Source organism: Brachyhypopomus gauderio, chromosome 1, assembly GCF_052324685.1.
Source record: "Brachyhypopomus gauderio isolate BG-103 chromosome 1, BGAUD_0.2, whole genome shotgun sequence".
In the NCBI taxonomy this organism is placed as follows: domain Eukaryota; kingdom Metazoa; phylum Chordata; class Actinopteri; order Gymnotiformes; family Hypopomidae; genus Brachyhypopomus; species Brachyhypopomus gauderio.
Genome location: NC_135211.1, coordinates 21,530,901 through 21,550,266, shown reverse-complemented (window position 1 = coordinate 21,550,266; position 19,366 = coordinate 21,530,901). Strand labels below are relative to the sequence as shown.

The following is a 19,366-nucleotide window of genomic DNA, read 5'->3' as shown; positions in this document are numbered from 1 at the left end:
TGAGGGAAAGGCCTTGCTGACGGGTTCGTTTTAGCTGACAAACTCCAGGGCTAGAGCTCTCTGGCACAGCACAGGTCTGATCCAGCTCGTCAGACAACAAGATGATCCAGGCACTGATCAACAGAGAGGACCATAAAGTGTGAAGTTCTAACCCCCCCATGCAGTGCCTGACCCCCGGCGTCCTCCTGACGTCTCTGTGTGCCTCCGGTGTGCTGGCGGAGGGATGTCCACGACCGGCCCATTCTTCTGCCCTGTGCTGACGTCAGTATGTCAGTGACAGGAGGGAGTGTGGGCAGTCCGGCCGTGCGTGAGAGCACTTCCTGTTACCATCACTGTCCTGAGCACAGTTGGGAGAGAGTGACCCTGGAGAGGAAAAGTCATGGTGCCCTGAATGGGATGGAAACAACTGCAGTCACCTCCTCTGACACAGGAAAAGACACACACATCTTTGGAAATGTATGTGTGTGCATGCATGTGTATGTGAGTGTGCATATGTATGGAGGAAAATAATGAATAACCTTGACTTCTCAGATGTGTGTGTGTGTTTTAAAATAATGACTGTCCATAAAGCTTCAAATCTCACTTGTGTGAGTCTGTGTGTAATTTAAGATTTGTGTGTGTTAGCAGGCAAAGGATTGTCCTTAAGTCTCAGTTATTGCAGGGCTTGAAGTGTCAGAAGGCCTCCTTCCTGCACGCCTCCTCTACTGACCCTCTCCTCACCTTGAACACCGCTGCTCTCCTCCACTCTATGTCCTAGTGCTGAGTCAGCGTAGGGAAAGTAGAATCAACAACAGGAGAGGAGGAGAGAACACAAAGTGGTTTAGGTGTCTGTTTACCAGCACAGCCGCAGTGGGGCCAGGGGTTGAGCAGAGGTCACCCGGCAGCAGGCAGCAATTTTATTGTCAAAGTACTATGCATCTATTTCACTGAAAGCTATTAAAATTTTTCTTCAAATAGGAAAATACTGTGAAGATCCATCAGGAGCTGTAAATGTGTACTACAGACCCGTTTCCACATCTTCAGGAGCAGCTCTACCATTCCGCACCAACATTCTAGATTTATATTAGAACCGCATTTCTAGAACTGCATAACAATTCTGTGGTTACCACATAATTATGAGAAAGCTGAAACACAATATCTTCACATGTATCATGTACTGTCAGTGGGGCTGAGTACTGGACGTGTCCGTGGCACTGGGTGTGACCTCACCCCCGAGGGAGGTCAATGTGGGTTTAAGTCTAAAGATGTTTGTGCGTGGTTGGTTCAAATATGAGTTTCAAAGGTGGATGTTCTGATGCCAGTCCTCACTTCTGAGAGGTGTTGTGGGTCTAATTTAGTGAAACAATAGAGTCCTCAACTTGATAACACATGTAAAGGGTTTACGAGGATGTGGTTTATTTTATGAAGTGGACAGGGTCTATTTGAAAGGGCCCAGTGGTTTGGCATGGGATGTTTGACATCATATTCTGCACATTAAAAGTGATGCCAAACTTGGAATGGGCTTTTTTTTTTACACATTTGCAAGTTGATCTGTGTAAGTGTATCTGCTAAATGTTGTAAATGTAGATTTACATTACATTTCCATGGCTTTTCCAAGTTCTCTTCTTTTTGTCGTTCTGAAAAATCTTAACAGTTTTAAATTGTGTAAGAGAAAACCAATTTGTTCATTTCCAAATAAAGTCTTTGGGCATCGTGATCAAAAGCAGTAGAGAATTAAACCAGACAGATCTTATCAGCAACCAGATAGATGTGGTATAGTTCCTGTATGTCCTGTATGACAGGCCTGAGTCTTCTGGGCTGTCCTATCCTGCCTGCATTAGGATTATAGGAACAGGGCCACAACTGTTGAATTCTGCTCTACTTTAGGGAAGGACAGTATTTTCCTAATGCAAACCAGTAACCACAGAGACGTGACGAGGCAGGATTTAATTTCTTCTCAATTGTTGTTTTTGAAGATGAACATCTGGGTTTTTTTTGCCACAGTCATTTCAGTAATCTTCTATTATTAGTAACAAAGTAGTGTGTTAATCTGTGAGCCTACAGAGCTCTACACACACTGCTTCACTTTGCAATTACACACAGATCACATACAGTGTGGTTAGAGGCTGGTGTTTTAACTCTGTGGTTAGAGCCAGCTTTCAAGAGACCACCCGTCTGTCTAAGAGCTTTGTGATGAGGAGATGACTTGAAGCAGGTGTGTTGGAGTGAAAGACACAGTAAACTAGACCATGGGATTGGGAGACAGTAAACCCTCCACGCTCTTACAATATGAACTGAAAGGAACTTATACAGATTTTATACAGTGCTATTCACACAACACAATGCACACCCACAAACACTGAGTGAAGCCATCTGCACAATCCCAACAACCATTATAACAAACCAACAAGCTTGTATATGCTGCTGCAGTAAGCATGTCTCAGACCCCAGGCAACAATATACAAGCCACAAGCCACCGCCCCCCGTGTCCCCCTTGGAAACAAAGCCTGGGAGACATGACAAGACAATTCAGATGGAGGTCTGACAGAGCTCCACTATTTAAAGAATTGGACTGGTTGTCACCATTGCTCACATTTACAACAAATGTGTTGGTACACCTGCATTATATGCTGTGCTAGTAGCTGCTATAATTAGGTTCAAATTGTGCTTACAAGTATCAAACAATTACAATAGCATTCACTTTTTGAGTCATTTCTAGCATTTCACTTTGAAGGTTTTGTATATTCTTCATGATAACCTAAAACTCTCCAAAAATTGTATCAGATTTCTGGACACATTTATTTGTTTTATACATTTTACTTAATAAACGTGGTTATCTCCAAAACATTTAATAAACCTCTACACACCACTGACTTTCTCAGTTGACATATCTGATCATTCAGGTGCCTTTTATCCATTGTTGTCATTACAGCGTGTATGGCTGATTGGCTGGGGTGAACCTGTACTCATTTTTGGAGGGCTCTCCTCCTTCTTCTTCTTGTCCTCATTCTTCTCCTCTTCATTCATCTTCTTCTTCTTCTTCTTCTTCTTCTCCTACTTCTTGTCCTTCTCTTCATTATTCTTCTTCTGCTCCTCCTCCTCTTTCTCCAGGTTTAGCAGATCTCAGGTTCTTGCAATGTATGCATTTGTAAGGAACTGTACATTGGAAGTTATGGAATAATTCAAGTTGATTCCTGTCTACCCATCTGGAGAGAATCACTAGATTTCTGTTTATTGTTTTATGACATGACGTACATGGTGTTGTGATAAGCCAATCACACCCAGAAATGGAAAAGTACTGAGTTTTGACACTAACGTGTTGTTTTCTCTTCAGGGACTCACATACAAATACACTGGACACGTTGAAATAGAGCATATAAATGTAAAAGTATAATCCAAAATTATAAAGACCACAGATGGTGCCTGGCTATGGAGGAAACACAATGGTGGACAATAAGAGAGGCCCTGGAATCTGGCAGCCAAACTGCAGAACTACATAAAAGAATCAGTGGCCAAAAGAATATATTTTGCCCCTTTTGCCAAAGAACCATTCATTGTACACATTCAGTTACAGTGCACCAGAATCTTAACTGTAGATCCACCCAGAGCTGAATCAGATCAATACTCGAAGAACATACCAGGGAAAGAATCATAGCACAGTGCCAGAGCAATCTGCCAGAACAGGAAGCAGTCAGTATTACAACCGCAGGTGTCCAAGAGTGGTTTACAAACATAAAAACCTGTGCAGGACCTGGCTCAGCCATGAACCATGTCAGCTAGCTGAAGTTGCCATCAGTTTTGCATGGTCAACCAGCAGAACAAGTCACCATGCTGAATGAGCACTGCTCAAATGGGGGATGGGTAACAATGGCAAAGGCTCAGAGTGCCACCTACTGACAAGATGGAAAGCAATCTTGACACCTCACCTGACCAGGACTTGCAGCAAGGACAATGGAATATTACACACTGGGCTGGAGAATTGTTGTCAGCTGACATTAAAAAAGGAAAAATGATCAGAACAGAGAGAATTGAAGAATGACAAGGCCATACAATGAACCAGGACAGCTACAAATACCTGGGGATCCTTTAATCTCACAGCAACCACAAGGCAGAGACAAGACTGACAGCAGCAACCACGAACAGGAATAATAAGATCAAAGCCACAAACACATATGTTTGCCAGTTATCAGCAGGCAACAGTATTCTGGTCTAGAGTACAAATAAAAGCTGTCAATATCAAGACCATATAATGCCTCACCACGCATGGGTCACTCCCCCTAAGTCTCAACATCCAAAGACTGAATTCCAGCCAAGAGGAAAAGGGCAATGGTGAATATAGTATAAGAGACACTGTCCAGGGTGAGAGGTTCAATAGATGCAGCAGTTCCAAGTGTTGGAAACACCCAAAGAAATGCGAGAGGATGGACAAATACCAGGACCGAGAGATGGAGGAATTGCTCATAAAACCACTGCACTCTCAAACTCAGGATGTGAGGAAAATAGAAAACTGGAAGAGTGACAACAATTTATTCTATAATTTATATAAAACATGAAAAATTTTCTCATTAAATGGCATATTGTTTTCCAGATGTGAAACATTTCTTCATTTAAGCAGCCTAAACAATATTAACAATATTAATGTTTAATGGTTTAATTAAATTGCATTGCAATTTCCACTCTGCTACACTGCTATTCTCTCTCTCTCTCTCTCTCTCTCTCTCTCTCTCTCTCTCTCTCTCTCTCTCTCACAGGCACAGTGTGAACTGCTTCATATTGTTTTGGATCAGTGTTGGGTTGAGGAACAGACTGACATCAACACTGTAACCATGTTTATAAGACTACTGAAGAGTCTAATATATTTGAATTTCATTTTTTTTACTGCCATGAAAGATTTGACAATGTTTTAAAACATTTGGGGTTTTTTTATGGAATTTTGTGTGCTGTTAGAAATGGGGGCATGATTTAAGGTGATTTTAGTGCTATTGTGTTTGTGTGGTTGTAGATTGTCAAATTGCAATAGGTTAATAAAGTTTATTATCTCTCTCTTCTTGTGTCTCTCTCTCATTCTCTCACTCTCTCTGTCTCTGCCCCCTCCTTCACCATTATTCTTTACCCTGTTTCTCTCTTTGTCCACTACTCTCTGTCTCTCCCCATTCTATCCACCTCCACCTCTTCCTCTCTCTCTGTCCCCTCCATCCCCCGTTCAACTCTGTAAGAAATAACAGGTGCACTGCTGTAGGGCATGTACTGTTAGTCTTTGGTGAGCTAGCTGTTTGGTGGCAAAAGTCCTCCCCCAAAATTCCATTTAATTACTGATGGCAAACATGGGAATTATCAAACATGGGAATGTTCAAATCCACAAAAATTAAACCCTTGAAAGTCAAGGTTTGACTGTATGTTAGCAATCTGTCTGTCTTTCTTCATGTACAATAATGTAACCATACAATAGGCAAAGATATTTGGCCCAGGCGAGGAGTTTATAGAGGAATGTCTACCCACAGCTGTTGACAGTTTTCACCCATACACACACACACACACACACACACACACACACACACACACACACACACACACACACACACACACACACACACACACACACACACACACACACACACAAAATGCTTGTAATTTGGTACTTCATTCTAAACAAGACAGCATACTTTGAAGTCTCTTTATTCGACGTCTGTGTGCAGGTTTTCACGCTCTTTGAAGGGTCTGAACAGAAGTGGGACTTCATAGTTGACCTTGTGCCCTATACAGATGTGGGTATCCCCTGCCCCTCTCACCTGCCCCTATTCTTTGCACTGTCTTGAGGAAGGGGTAAGCATAAGAGGTTGAAATAAAAGTGTCGGATTAAACCATTATGGTGCTCCAGGGGGCCGGAGCTGGCCGGAAGGGAATTTCTCTCTGCTCAGCGTCCAGAGAGCCCCAGTCATGAGGATGGCGTAGGTATCAGTTGACTCAGTGTAGCATACCAACCTAATTGTCCCACAGGAAATAGCTCTGTGCTACTGGTCAGCTGACTTCCGGCTTTACAGAGGCAGAGGTCTGTCACCCCAAGCAGTATGTAATCCTGGCAGCTGGCAGTTTAGCCATAGTAGGAAGATTATGTGATATCAGGGTATTTTGGTGATAATTATGGGGCCGCGTGCTGATAGGATAAATGAATGATGAGGTTTGTGAAATGTGATTCATAGTGGTTTTATAACAAGATAATCAACTTTGCATTGTCAGGGTGAGTTATTTGTTAAGTTAGCCCTAATAACCCTAGCACTTCGAACAAATCAGTTTCATCAGATAAGACAGCGGAAACTGTTCAGAATAGGCCACTATTGAGAAACTAATGTATATTTCCTTTACGAACAAAAAAGTTTCGAAAAATCTCTATTGATCATCACAGCAAATGAAACACGATCCCTTGTAGTTACAAGCTTCTGTTGCCGCTCTTATCCCCCGCAGAGAACTGAGTAGACCGAACCACTGGTGTACAGAAGGGGGTGTCATAAAAATGTTGAGACTTGACTATTGCGCAAAAAATAGACAAATACTAAAATTTCACATTATTTGCCAAACAGTTGTGTTTTAAGGTGGTGTAACTATTGAGGAGTATCTAAAAGCACATTGCTTTTTCCTCGGGATCGTCCCCTCTTTACTAAACAATGGACCATCCCGAGGCCGAAGTCTCCGCGCATTCTACAGCGCTGCCGAATAAAAGGCGCTCGGGCAGAATAGCTGTTCACCGCGAAGGAGAATCTGAGTCTTCCAAGTGGGTGGAAAGAACTGCTAACTTTATTTAATCTAATTTAACTTATCAGTGGAGAAGTAGACTGAGTCGGAGGCTTATGAAGACTTACTTTGTTAGTGATGGATAGCGGGTGGTCTGTTTTACTTTGTGAGAGATCGGATTGGAGTAAGCCGGTGTCCTGAGCTACAGTCTCACGTCTTCGGGTCAGTTATCTTTTCTCTTTAGAAGGTACCTAGCTCCTCACTCTTAAACCGAGACCGCTCCGTTAGTACTTGGTGTGCAAATCAAACGAGTTATTATTGCAACAGTATATAACCCGGCCGTTACGCCATAGGAAGTTTGGGAAACTTTCGCGTCTTAACTTGGAGCGCCTGTTATTATGCCACGGCCACCATAACTAATGTTTACTGTGACTACACTGGTCTGTCTGCAAAATCGATTTATTTTAAAATTGGGAATAATGTATCTCTCTTCTAGGACTAGGGCGACAAAACATGCCTGGTCATCCAGTTTGCTAAAACTGCACGTCACTGCTTGCAAAAAATGTACCGCTACCGTAACTCAATGAACTGGAACTGGGAGTGGTATTGTATCGCAATGTATTGAAAAGCCACGTTTAATTTTAGTCGGATAGAAGGAACTGTTTTGTTAGTGAAGAAAACCTCATGATCAGGACACCTGACCTTAAGACTATCGATTTAAATTCCAGTCCTGTACCGCGATAGTGTTTGTACAAGTGCACACCTGGCTTACGAGGAACCTGATGAATTCAGTCTGGTGTATTGGAGAATGAAACGCCAGGTGGATCCCATCCACAGCAGTGCGGTGGGGATCAGGTCCCTTCATACGACCCCCTCGCTACAGGCTGTAATTGCCCAAGCACAGCAGGTATTTCAGCAGGGCCTGAAATCTTCTTCCCTAGCACCCAGTCTCCAGAGGAATTTCGGAGGTTAGTGAGGCCTGTAAATGCTCCTTAAAAGACCTCCAAATCAGTGTTCTAATACGGGCTCCGCCTCCTCCACACTGCCGCGGAGAAATGCAGCGACTGATGCGTCCAGTCAGGAGGAATGCGTGGGCTACAGATATAGCTAACACCTGTGAGGGAGTGCCAGCCGCTCCCAGAACCGTGGTTCAAGGGCTCCAAGCCGTTATGCTGTGTAGCCTACCACGGATTTGTCTACATGTATTAGAATTGTTTGCTAGGAAAAGGTACAAAGGTGTGTGTTTTTATTGTTTTGGGTGGTAACCTAAGTGTGACGTCTAGTGGGAATCTAGGCTTTGAATGATGGAATCTATAGTGTGTGCGTTTGTTTGTTTTGCAGGGCGTAGAGCTGTTTGTGTGAGAAATGGGAGTGATTCCTCTCCCCCGGTCACTCCATCTGTGGCTGCTCTCCCAGACTGTTTTGGTGACCTGCCTCTATGGCCAAGAGCTCAAATCCACAAGATGGCCACTGTTCCCCCAGAAGCCTTTGCTGCTGGCCTGGAACGCTCCGACGGAAGACTGCGGCCCTCGTCACGGCATCCATTTCCAGCTGGACCAGTTCCAGATCGTGGCCTCACCCAGCGAGGGCTTTGTCAAGCAGAACCTCACCATCTTTTACAAGGACCGTCTGGGACTGTATCCCTACTATGAGCGTGACGGCACGCCGGTCAACGGCGGCCTTCCCCAGGTAGCGAGCCTCACCCAGCACCTGGAGAAAATGCCGGAAGGCATGAAGAAGTACATCAGGGAGCCGACGGCGAAGGGCCTGGCCGTCCTGGACTGGGAGGAGTGGAGGCCCCTGTGGATACGTAACTGGGACTCTAAAGACATATACCGCAACCAGTCGCGGCAGTTGGTCTCACGCAAGAACCCTGGCTGGTCCCCGGAACAGGTGGCCAAGGCGGCCCAGCAGGACTTTGAGCTGTCTGCACAACGTTTCATGTTGCAGACACTGCGTGTTGCTAAGAGCCTGCGTCCCGGGCAACTGTGGGGCTTCTACCTGTTCCCCGACTGCTATAACCATGACTACCGCATCAGCCTGTCCAACTACACGGGCCGCTGTCCGGAAAAGGAGGTGGCTCGCAACGAGCAGCTGAACTGGCTGTGGATGGAGAGCACGGCCCTGTTCCCGTCCGTATACATGGGGCGCATGCTGAGGAACCAGCGTGGAGGACGGCAGTTCGTCAGGAACCGCGTCATGGAGGGCATGCGTTTAGCTTCCACGGGCGACGGTCTGGCCAGGCCTGTGTTCGTATATACGCGCCCCACCTATGCTAACGAACTTACACTGCTGACTGAGGTGAGAGAAAACACGTACTCACACACACACTATCACAACATGCGTGTGTGAGCAAACACACATTCATGCAAGCAGACACACATAAACTGACACAGGTATACGCACTACAGCCACACAGGTATACACACTACACCCACACATGTATAAACGATACACTCACACAGGTTTACACACTGCAGCCTAACAGGTAAACACACTACAACCACTCAGATATAAACAATACACCCACACAGGAATACACAATGCACCCAGGCAAACACAGTTATATCTAGATAAGTAGATACATTAATACACCATGTACTTTACTGATGTCCTACAGTTAAAGGACAGAGCTGATTGACAATACCAGGCAACAGCTGTTTTCTGTCCCATAAACTAAAATAGGTAAAGTTTTAAGTGACAGAATAATTCTGTTTTACACTACTCATATATTAATTATTCACAAATAAGGCTGTTTTTACACCTACAATATATACAAATGTCTAAAATGTACATATATTTGGCCTCAAAAATTTTTGGTACTAATTTTCTGTACTATACATAATGATACATGAGTATACTGCACAAAAGACTATAGATAATTGAGATTTTTTCACAGATCTTTGAATTCTTAACCAGTGTGAAGTCAGTGTAGTGGCTGTTTGTAGTGTTGGTATGAACGTGTCAGTTATTGCAGTTTTAGGATACTCTTGTCACTTTTAGGATAACAGGTGGTAGAAATTCATATGGCTTATAATCTCAAACTGTACACTTACAGAGTTTCTAAGCACCTGCAGTGATTCTGAATAGTGTTTCTAATAAATAAATAAATGTCTAATAAAGAGGGCAGGGGATGTGTAATTATACAATAGCCTTTAACACCTACATTCCTACTTAAAATGAGAAAGCAGCGATGGAGCTTGGGGGCTTGTCATTGTGTGTGATTCATTTCCTTCAGGGAAGGAATGCCTGCTTCACTTTGAAGATGCTCCTGGACTCGGTCACATGGAAAAATAAGCAGTGTTTCTGTCTGACAGCATGGGAGGCTGCTTGGTTTCCTGCAGTGGCCTCTCTGCAAGAGCCTATCTGCAGATTCCGTTACAGAGCAGATTCTGTTACTGAGACATTTTTTTGCTGAGCTGGTTCTGTTACTGAGCTGATTGTGTTTCTGTCTGTCTATACATAGGCTACTGTATATATTTACACATACTCAGTCCAGTTTAAATTCCTCACTGCACGTTGTGGTCCTGAAGGCAGCCTGGTCTATGCCAGGATAAATTTGGTGAGACACAACCATTTCTGTAATATGAATCATGCAGAAATTCAAGTCAGCACAGCACAGCACACACACACACACACACACACACACACACACACACACACACACACACACACACACACACACGTGCACATCATTCGATTATTTTTGGATTTCTTTCTTGAAACAAAGACTCCAGGGTTGTGGAGATTCCCAGTTGTGATTCTTTGTGTTTCTAGAACACCATTCCCCCATGATGTGGTGCTGTTGGAGCCCCGTGCTGTATTCGGTAGTAGGATAGGGTGTGGTGGGGAGGGGGCTGTTGGGGGTAATTGTATTTCAGAATGCCTCAGTGAGGTTGTGAGTGGTAGTGGTGATCCTCTGTTCTGCCAGAAGTAAGGTAATGCAGATCATGTCCAAAGCTTCGAGAAACACTAATCATACATCTGCTCCTAGCTGGATTATCTTGGGAAATGTCTCTGGGGAGTGATCTAAAAACATTGCTTTAAAACATCTGGGTTTTATTTCTTAGAACTGTTTTCATTTTTGAGCTTTGGGAAGTTGTTCAGAAGCTCAGGTAAAAAGTAGTGGCCCATCTTCTTCAGGTGGTGGTGGCGTAATGGGTCAGGGCCTCCCACTAAAGTTAATCAAAGCCACAGGGTTCAAACCTTATGTAAGGGGCAGGGGTCCTGAACGACCTTGGGTTCATCTGTCAGAAAAGAAAGTGCAGTGCTGTCATTCTTTTGTCATTCAAAATGTTGCAAAAATAAATCTAAATCTAAAGTTACTCCCCTGCTAGTAGAGGGATGCATTTAAAAATAGTTAAACAACGTGGGTTTACTTCCTTATATCCAGACTATCTGCATCTTGCTTTAAGTGAATTATTTACAAGAAGTGTTACATAGCCCATCACTTCTTGAATTACACTTTGAATTCAGCTGAACATGTTTCATCAGGTCTGCAGAAATAGGAAGTGTATTTCTGCATGAGTGTGTGTTGAACTAGCAAGAGTGTGACTAGATATTTGAAGATGTAACCTGTAGCTAGGTCAGAAAGACAGGCTTTGTGTCAAAGAGGCACCATGTGCATGGTGTAGTTCATCTCCAGACTGAAAGATATTTGAACGTTGCATGAATGGAGTTTCTGTCAGCAGCAGATGATGTGTGTGCAAATGATGTCACTTTCTTCTACTGCTGAAACTCATTACAAATGCACCGACACTTTGTGTGTGGATGTGTCGGACCATATATGCAAGTGCTGTATGAGTGGACGGCATGTGCATGTGAAAGGTGTTGAGAGGGAAGAGTTTGACTGTACACACAGGAGCAGGGTGTGTGAGGGGGTGTGAGAGTGAGTTAGGGAGGGGGAGAAGGAGTGTGTGACGCCGAGGGCGTGGAGTGAGAGGGAGGTGGGCACAAATGCTGAGGGGAGCAAGATTCATTAAAGGGCAATCTACTGTTAATCCATACTCACGGGCAACAGGGCTGTACAACAGATCAGCACAGACTCGACAAAACACAGGACATATATACATACAAGACTAAACAAGGAACACCTGAACACAATGAGGGGCTGGGCTACAGAGCACAAGGAGGGACCAAGACTGACAGAACCACATGGCTAAGTAAACAAAACACTCTTTGACCGGTGGGGACAGGGCTAGACATGACGGTGTGTGTTTGTACAGGGTGATAGTCTTTTTGTGATAAAAGGGAAATGTGATTCATAGTATTACTGTGTAAGGAAAAAAAAACATCCCAAACTATATTCCATGGTTTAACAGTAGCAGCGTTAGCATGTGAGTGGTGTTCGCGTGTGAGTGGTGTTCGCGTGTGAGTGGTGAAACTCCCTCTTGCTAGCAGTTGCTGCACACCAGGCTAGTACTTTTGATTTCAGCCTGCCATGACCATGCAGAGAACATTCCAGAAGACATTTTGTCATGTTTCACTGAGCCTGTGCACAGATGATTTGTGTGTATCGGTTTCAAGTGAGTCTCAGACTGATGTGTTCCCATACCTGTATTGGCATTCACCTTTGCATTTCTGTTTTTCTCCTTCTGCTTTTGGTATTGTGTATGTTCCCTCTCTCTTTCACCACAGATGGACTTGGTCTCCACGATAGGGGAGAGTGTATCTCTCGGTGCGGCTGGGGTTATCTTCTGGGGTGACTCCACCTATGCCAGCAGTAATGTAAGAGTCCATCCTGATTATCGTGCCTCCTATAGGGCTGTCAGAGTGTTTGCATCCTCATAAGGATCTCCATAACATGATGGCTCCAAAACATGATGAGACAACAGCCTAATTTAACATTATAGATATGGTTGTTCATCCCAAGATAATTATAACAAAAGCAAAAAAAAAAAAAAACAAATAAACAAACAAATCAAACATTTTTTGTACTGTCTAGGAATCCTGGTGTTTGCAGTGTTAAACTGCAGTTTGTATTCTTCTGTGCAATTGACCATCTTGAATAAAAAAAACATAATGTAGTAACAGCTATATAGCTGATGTAATAACAGCATATACAGCAGTAATATTAAAGGCTTCTTGGGGATCCTGACTGCTGTGCCCGGTCCCTTTGTGCAGGTGAGCTGCTTCAATCTAAGTGAGTACCTGCAGGGACCTCTGGGTCGCTACCTCCTCAACGTCTCCACGGCGGCAGAGCAGTGCAGCCGGCTGCTGTGTGCCTCCAGGGGGCGCTGCTTACGCAGGCACGCAGACACGGACACCTACCTGCACCTGAGCCCCCAGACCCACCGGCTGGAGCTGCAGAGCGGCCGGCTGGTGGTGCGTGGGCAGGTGGGTGGAGAGGAGCAGACACGGCTACGTCAGGACTTCCAGTGCCAGTGCTACAGTGGGTACACGGGTCCCGGGTGCGCCCAAGCCGACGCTGCTGGCGGGACTTTATTTTCCCCCGGTGCCCAGCTGCCTGGTCTACTGGGGGCGTTAGCGTTGCTCCTGCTGCTACAGTAAGGGAGAGTGGGGCGTGCAAGAACTGCGGGACACATCGGGGGTTTTCCATGCGGCACACTTCAGGACACTGCGAGTAGAAATGAACGAGGAAGGATAATGGAGGAAAGCCTGCTGCTTTCTAGGGAGTGTTTAATATGGAGCTGTGTGAGCAGTCCTATGCATACTGCACAGCGGCACAAACTACAAGCAAAGATGCAGAAGATTTTACACTGTATGAAAGAAATGGTTTGGAGAGAGCTTGTTTGAGCATGTTTGTCAGTGTTACTACTTTTACTTGGTAATGTGTCTATATTCAGGTCACGTGATTTTAAGTGCTTTATATCTTGAGTGGCCTTATCCCATATAGCAAGTGGAGGCGTGTCGTAGGGGCTGCAGAAGAGCGGCCTGTGCAGTGGGACAAACGTGGAGCAGCTTCACCGAAAACCTCTGACTGACCACCGCTGGATGGGGTCACGCGAACATTTCACAGAGTTCTATTTCATCTACCAAAGCACAAACCTTTCACCTCAAGTCTTGGTCCCCTATTTCATGATGTATTTTTTATGGAACAAACTGGAATATTTTAAGTGATATATTATTTTTCATTTTAGATAATGCCGCTCTATTCTTGTGAAATGTCGTTTGAAAAATATCAGTTGTCCTGTGTGTGTGTGTGTGTGTGTGTGTGTGTGTGTGTGTGTGTGTGTGTCATAATGGATGTTTGTGGTTTTTAAGTGCCTCATGGAGTAACTTGCTGTCACTTCAAAGGAACTTTTACTGTCAGATTAAGCACATGGAAGCCTGCTATTGACATTTTAAACCAAATTTTGTTCATTCTTTTCCAATCTAAAATGGTTTGATTCAGTCAAATGTGCATTAGAGGGTGTAATTTCCTTCATAGATAAATTTTTTTTGTATGTTGGTCAGAATCCAAAGGATTGTAGCTAAACATTTCTTATTATTTTCTACAATAAATCAAATATTTGAGAGCTGTGATGTTCTGAGGTCACAGGGCGTGAAGTGCCCATACCTGGTTTTTAAATGTATGTTATGTGTAGTGTCTGACCTGTATTTATGGCCTGTAATTGGGCTTTACTTTTTCAGTCACGTACTACAGTCGGCTTCTCAACTTCCTCGTTTGGCAGCTTCTGGGATTTTCCTGCACACGCAGACTGCTGTTCACTTTTGCTGTAGTGTTTTTCTCCTTCAGTTTTTTGGGATCTGTTCCGATTCTAAAAGGGGGGTAATCGGACATTGCCAAGGGCAATATGACTAGTCTGGAAGTATAGAGAAAGCCTTGTTTTATAACTCAAACCAGACTCTGAGTCAGTGCTGCTTCAGATCTCCTCAGTCCAGACCCACAATGTTCACCCCACCCCCTTCATGATTTGACCCCCAGGCGAGAACTTCTCTGTCCACTGGTTATATTTCATTAGATTACTAGAGGCGCATTTCACTGTACCGCCACAAACCGTGTTTCTGGGCAGTTTATAAGATTTCTCTTTAAATTAGTAAGGTCTGTTTGTGCTGGTCCTTTGTGTCAATTAGATGGTTCAAAAACTGAAAAATGAATTATCCAGAAAATGAAACTGTCCAGAGATGCGTAGCTGGCACGCTGAACGCGAGGTAATACTATGCGGAACCACTGCAGTGTTGGAGCTGTTTCCAATCGGGACTGTTATTGTGTTTTATGTGATGAGATTTAAGATTTCCTTTGGCATTGACAGTAATTATGCCAAAACAAGTCCTTTCGCGCTGCTGTCAGTCCACCGATATTTGCACTCTGTTAATCTCTTTGTAGGTAAGTTTGATTTCGTGCTCGTCGACGATAATATTTCTACCTGTACAGTTCTGCGTGTAACGGAACGTTAAAGTTGACCTTAGCTAGCTAGGATTACTAGCGTTAGCTAGCTGGGCTAGCCGTGGTGCCCTAGCTGTTATGTCCTGCTAATCCTGCCGATCACTTCCGAAACAGCTTCAGACCGGGAGGAGGATCGCTTGCAGTACCGCTTGTAAATGAACACAAATACTTCTTTTTGTAGGTTAGACCTCAATGAAAATGAACTTCTTTCGTAATCGTCTGGTCGTGCTTGGACTGGTGTTACTCGCCACGGTGCTCCTGTACCTTTTGCTGCCCTCAATAAGGCAAGGCAGCATGGAGCCGTCCCTGCACATTCAGAGGATGGGTCTGGTAGGGCCCTCCCCGCCGCCGCCGCCCGCGGTGCCCATCAACATCACCGTGCGCACCGGACAAATACCCAGCGACCCGCCGCTTTTCTTCAGGGAAGCCCTGCCCGTCGACTCCGCCGGGAGACAAACGCTGCCGAGGTTAGACCGCTTTGCTCCAAGGTTACTGCAGATAACCCGGTTTTGCGCCCAGGGACATTTGAATTACTTTGCAAATGCATTAAGAGAGTCATGGCTGTGGTAGTTATTTTTCGAGTGTCATGCCGTTCCTCGTCAGGCTGCAGATTGTCCTCCTTCACGGCCAGGCCTTCACATCTAAGACTTGGGAGGACCTGGGCACACTCAGCCTCCTTGCTGCCAATGGATATCAGGCCATCGCAATGGACCTCCCAGGTGTGTTGGCTTATGTGGGAGCTGACAGGCCTTCAGAAGACCTCCAAAAGATTAAATGCATTATTGTATTAGAAGCCCAATTGTTTTGTAATATGAACTCGATCTAAACAGTGGTGCTTTGCTTTTCACTATCAAAACTTGTGTTCACCTTCTCCTTTTTTGCTCATTATTCTTTCTTTCTTTCAATCCCTCCCTCTCCAGGATTTGGTAAATCTCCTGCCTCTGAGACGGTTAAGACCGAGCAGAGTCGTGTGGATCTACTGCGACGGTTTTTGGAAGCCCTGGGTGTGCGGGCTCCCGTGCTGCTCAGCCCGTCCATGAGCGGCCACTACGCACTGCCCTTCCTCCAGAGACACAGTGATCAGCTGCGTGCCTTCGTGCCCATCGCCCCTGTCGCCACACGCACCCTCACCACACAGGAGTACCAGGACATCCAGGTGATGTTAGTGTGAGCAAGTGTGTGTCTGAGCGCATGAGTATTTGTGCAACAAATGGCGAACTGTATCAGTATCAGAGATGCAAATTATCAATTAATTCATTAATCATTAGTTGATTGATCTTATCGATCAACTTTCGATTAATTGATAAGTGGCGTTTTTCACCTGAATTTCAGTGTTTCAATAGGGCCTTTAAAAATATCAGCTAAATAGTTAAAACACAGAGTTAAAAAAGTATATTATATATTATGATAATTATATTGTATTATATATTCATCAAGTAATTATGCATTAGGAAAATAAAGCAGACATGTTTTTATGGTATAACAAAATACATTCTTTAATTTCAAAAAAGAAATAAATTAAGGTTCTTGCATTTGAAACATTAGACATATATAAAAAAGAAATAAAAATTCTTTTTTTTCTTTAGAGAGCCAAAGAGAATATTTTTGAACCTATGCTTAGACAATGTTTCTAGCGTTGTAGTGAACACATGCTGTAACAAGACCAGAGAGTCCCCAAGTCTCCACAACATCATTGAGCTCGTCAGCTAAATTGTCAGCAGTGTGTCTATCCGACATGTTCTTCGTAATCAGCACTGCAGATTTTAGCTGCTAGTTCTCGTCAGTGTAGTGGCACGTCACGGTAATGTAACTTTCTGTTGTTGGAGCCGTCCAACAATCTGTTGTCAGGGCTACAGCAGTAGCAGTAGCTAGCTTTGCTTTTAGCTCACTCTTCTTTTTTTTTTTTTTTGTAGTGAGCTTCGAGGCGGGATGTTATTGATGGCCTCGAAGAGATATTGTAGCCTGGCTCTAGGAACGCAATGAGATTCTAAAATCCTCCATGGTCAACTGTGTTGATTGGGATCAAATCTCTCTCGATCATGCTGCATATCCTCTCTGTGATGCCCTCCACCCTTCTCTCATCACACGCTCGCCTTCCCAGTGTAGCTGTGGTTTTAGGTTGACCAGGTGCACTGGTGCCATGCAGGACAGCTGCATCCATGGTGTTCAAATGATAACTGAGTGAGCTAGTGGAACTGTACACAGAGAACATTTGCCTTCTTTGCCTAAATTAACAATGTTGAAATGGTCCCACACCGCACTTCTTTTCACCTGCTTCATTTTGTTTTCAACCCACGTGTTCACCTCTCGTTCTTACGCTCTGTTCAAGTTACTACAGGAGCGCCATCTAACGATTAATCGCGATTAATACATTTTGTTCGAGTAACCTCTTGATCGACAATTAACCTAAAGTCGATTAATCATTTGCATCCCTAATCAGTATAGATGTATTACTCTCAGGCTCTGGTGAAATAATCATGCATGTTCTTTGTTTCTGTGCTGTGAGGTAGACCCCAACCCTGATTGTGTTTGGGGAGCTAGACACAAACTTGGGTGCTCAGTCTCTGAAGAATCTGCAGCATCTTCCACGGCACACGGTTGTCAAACTGTCCGGAGCACGCCACGCCTGCTACATGGACAAGCCTCGAGAGTTCCATCAGGCGCTGCTGGACTTCCTCGGCAAGCTTGACTGAGGGAGAGAAAAACAGAAAGAAAGAGATATGGAGGATGTGGGCAGGTTTGGGAGGTCTGAGATGGGAAGATCTGAAAGGTGCCTGCATGGAAGAAAAGGTCACATGACTGAAGTCTCTGTGCTGTAATTTTTGACAGTACCTGTGCATACCTGGACACTGTGCACTAACGCCCTCTGCTGGTAGATGGTTTGCATCCACTCAAGAGATTAGATGTTGCAGACGTATCATTTTGTTGTCTGGGGTTATTCATTCCATTCCCAAAGCTGTTACATGTCACGTTGAACAGCACTGTTGCTGTCTGGGACTTCTGAGAGCCTTCTGAACAAATCACGGAGACCTGTCAGTTTGTGACTCTCAGTTCATGCTTGCATCCAATATGTGGAGATCTCTTGGTTATTAATGATGATTTGCATGTAAAATGAAACTACTGTGAGATTTTTAACTCCCATGCTGCTTCCATTTCACTTATAGTCACTTTCTCAGTCACGTTAAGATTATTTACCTCATGAGCAGAAATGGCAGTTGTCGTGTGATAATTCGAAAAAAAAAAAAACTAAGAAAAAACATTTAAAGCTTTTATTTATGATACAAATCTACATAATCCAGTTCACCAAGCTCTACAAACACCAGAGCCGGAGTGGCTAATCGGGGGATTCGGGAGGATTCCCGATGGGCCGGCTCATGTCAATCTCTAGTTTGGGCCGATTGGGAGGGGAAAATAATTTTGGGCCGGATTTGGGCATGAAACTCCCGGGCTGAAAAAGTGTCCCACTCCGGCCCTGACAAACACTATTGAATGTCGGAAGCAGGTGTACTAGTTGGAACCACACTCTTCCAGAGGGAGAGATTTTGATGGGCATGGTCCTGATGTTCACCTCCATTAATGTCCAGCTCTTCACCAGCTGATTTGGATGTGCTGGAGTGGTGTAAGCATTCTGTACCGTGGCCGTGTGGGTTCTGACTGTGGCTCCCATGCTCTATAAACTGTTCAGATGAGAAGAATCGCCAGATCACTGCATGCAGATGTTTTAATTGTGTTTTTTGGTCTTTTATTGTGTTTTTGTTCCTCAAAAGAAATTGTAACACGAATCCTGTGGCAATTTTTTTCATGGTAAATGCACCTTACGGTACGTAAAGAAATATTTATTAATAAATTTTCCAGAAGCGCTTTTCCCCATTGAAATGTATATAGTGTATAGTGTACGTTTGTTATGTTCTGCTTCTAATCTGAAGTTTGTAAATACCTTTGTTCAGAAAAAAAATTTAACTGCTTAAACAGAACTGAATAAAATACCAGCCTGAAGGAGAGACACGTGGGTCTCTTGTTATTAAGTAAGTCTTTAATTGAAATTAAAGTATTAATATATGAATGTTTACTCCTCTTGTCGTGTTATGCGATAACTACTGGTGATCAGCTCTTTCTATAGTAGCTGCATTTCATCACACGGCATGTCCACCACCAATTGACGATCGACTAAAATGCCTAGCTGCTACATTCGTTATTAAATAGCCTGCGGGACCCTGGACCGACCGGGCCGTTAACAACACAAAACCACGCCCCAGTCGGTCACAGGGCCCTCACACCCTAACCGGCCCTTAGCCGGTGAGCCCCACA

The 19,366-nt window shown here is 44.2% G+C and overlaps 2 protein-coding genes across 5 annotated transcripts; both read left to right on the top strand.

Annotated features, from left to right (window-relative positions):
• Positions 1-6,638: 6,638 nt before the first annotated feature.
• hyal2b (hyaluronidase 2b) lies at positions 6,639-14,188 on the top strand. Of its 4 annotated transcripts, none has more exons than XM_077002407.1 (4): positions 6,639-6,748; positions 8,050-9,009; positions 12,346-12,435; positions 12,832-14,188. In XM_077002407.1, the coding sequence occupies exons 2-4, from the start codon at positions 8,074-8,076 to the stop codon at positions 13,216-13,218; spliced, it is 1,413 nt and encodes a 470-aa protein (XP_076858522.1). In that variant the 5' UTR covers positions 6,639-6,748; positions 8,050-8,073; the 3' UTR covers positions 13,219-14,188. The 4 variants fall into 4 exon arrangements, with proteins under 4 accessions (XP_076858522.1, XP_076858508.1, XP_076858517.1 ...); XM_077002393.1 differs by having other exon boundaries at positions 6,694-6,930; XM_077002402.1 differs by having other exon boundaries at positions 6,694-6,955.
• Positions 14,189-14,623: 435 nt separating this feature from the next.
• Positions 14,624-18,356, top strand: abhd14a (abhydrolase domain containing 14A). The gene is made up of 5 exons (XM_077002431.1): positions 14,624-14,998; positions 15,240-15,525; positions 15,662-15,777; positions 15,979-16,214; positions 17,569-18,356. The coding sequence occupies exons 2-5, from the start codon at positions 15,251-15,253 to the stop codon at positions 17,749-17,751; spliced, it is 810 nt and encodes a 269-aa protein (XP_076858546.1). The 5' UTR covers positions 14,624-14,998; positions 15,240-15,250; the 3' UTR covers positions 17,752-18,356.
• The last annotated feature ends 1,010 nt before the right edge of the window (positions 18,357-19,366 follow it).

Excerpts from the sequence above, each read along its gene's own strand:
- hyal2b (XM_077002407.1), top strand. The coding sequence starts at position 8,074 with ATGGGAGTGATTCCTCTCCCCCGGTCACTCCATCTGTGGCTGCTCTCC. Across the intron at positions 9,010-12,345 it reads AACTTACACTGCTGACTGAG|ATGGACTTGGTCTCCACGAT; the intron begins GTGAGAGAAAAC and ends CTTTCACCACAG. Across the intron at positions 12,436-12,831 it reads CCACCTATGCCAGCAGTAAT|GTGAGCTGCTTCAATCTAAG; the intron begins GTAAGAGTCCAT and ends CCCTTTGTGCAG.
- abhd14a (XM_077002431.1), top strand. The coding sequence starts at position 15,251 with ATGAAAATGAACTTCTTTCGTAATCGTCTGGTCGTGCTTGGACTGGTG. Across the intron at positions 15,526-15,661 it reads GGGAGACAAACGCTGCCGAG|GCTGCAGATTGTCCTCCTTC; the intron begins GTTAGACCGCTT and ends GTTCCTCGTCAG. Across the intron at positions 16,215-17,568 it reads AGGAGTACCAGGACATCCAG|ACCCCAACCCTGATTGTGTT; the intron begins GTGATGTTAGTG and ends GCTGTGAGGTAG.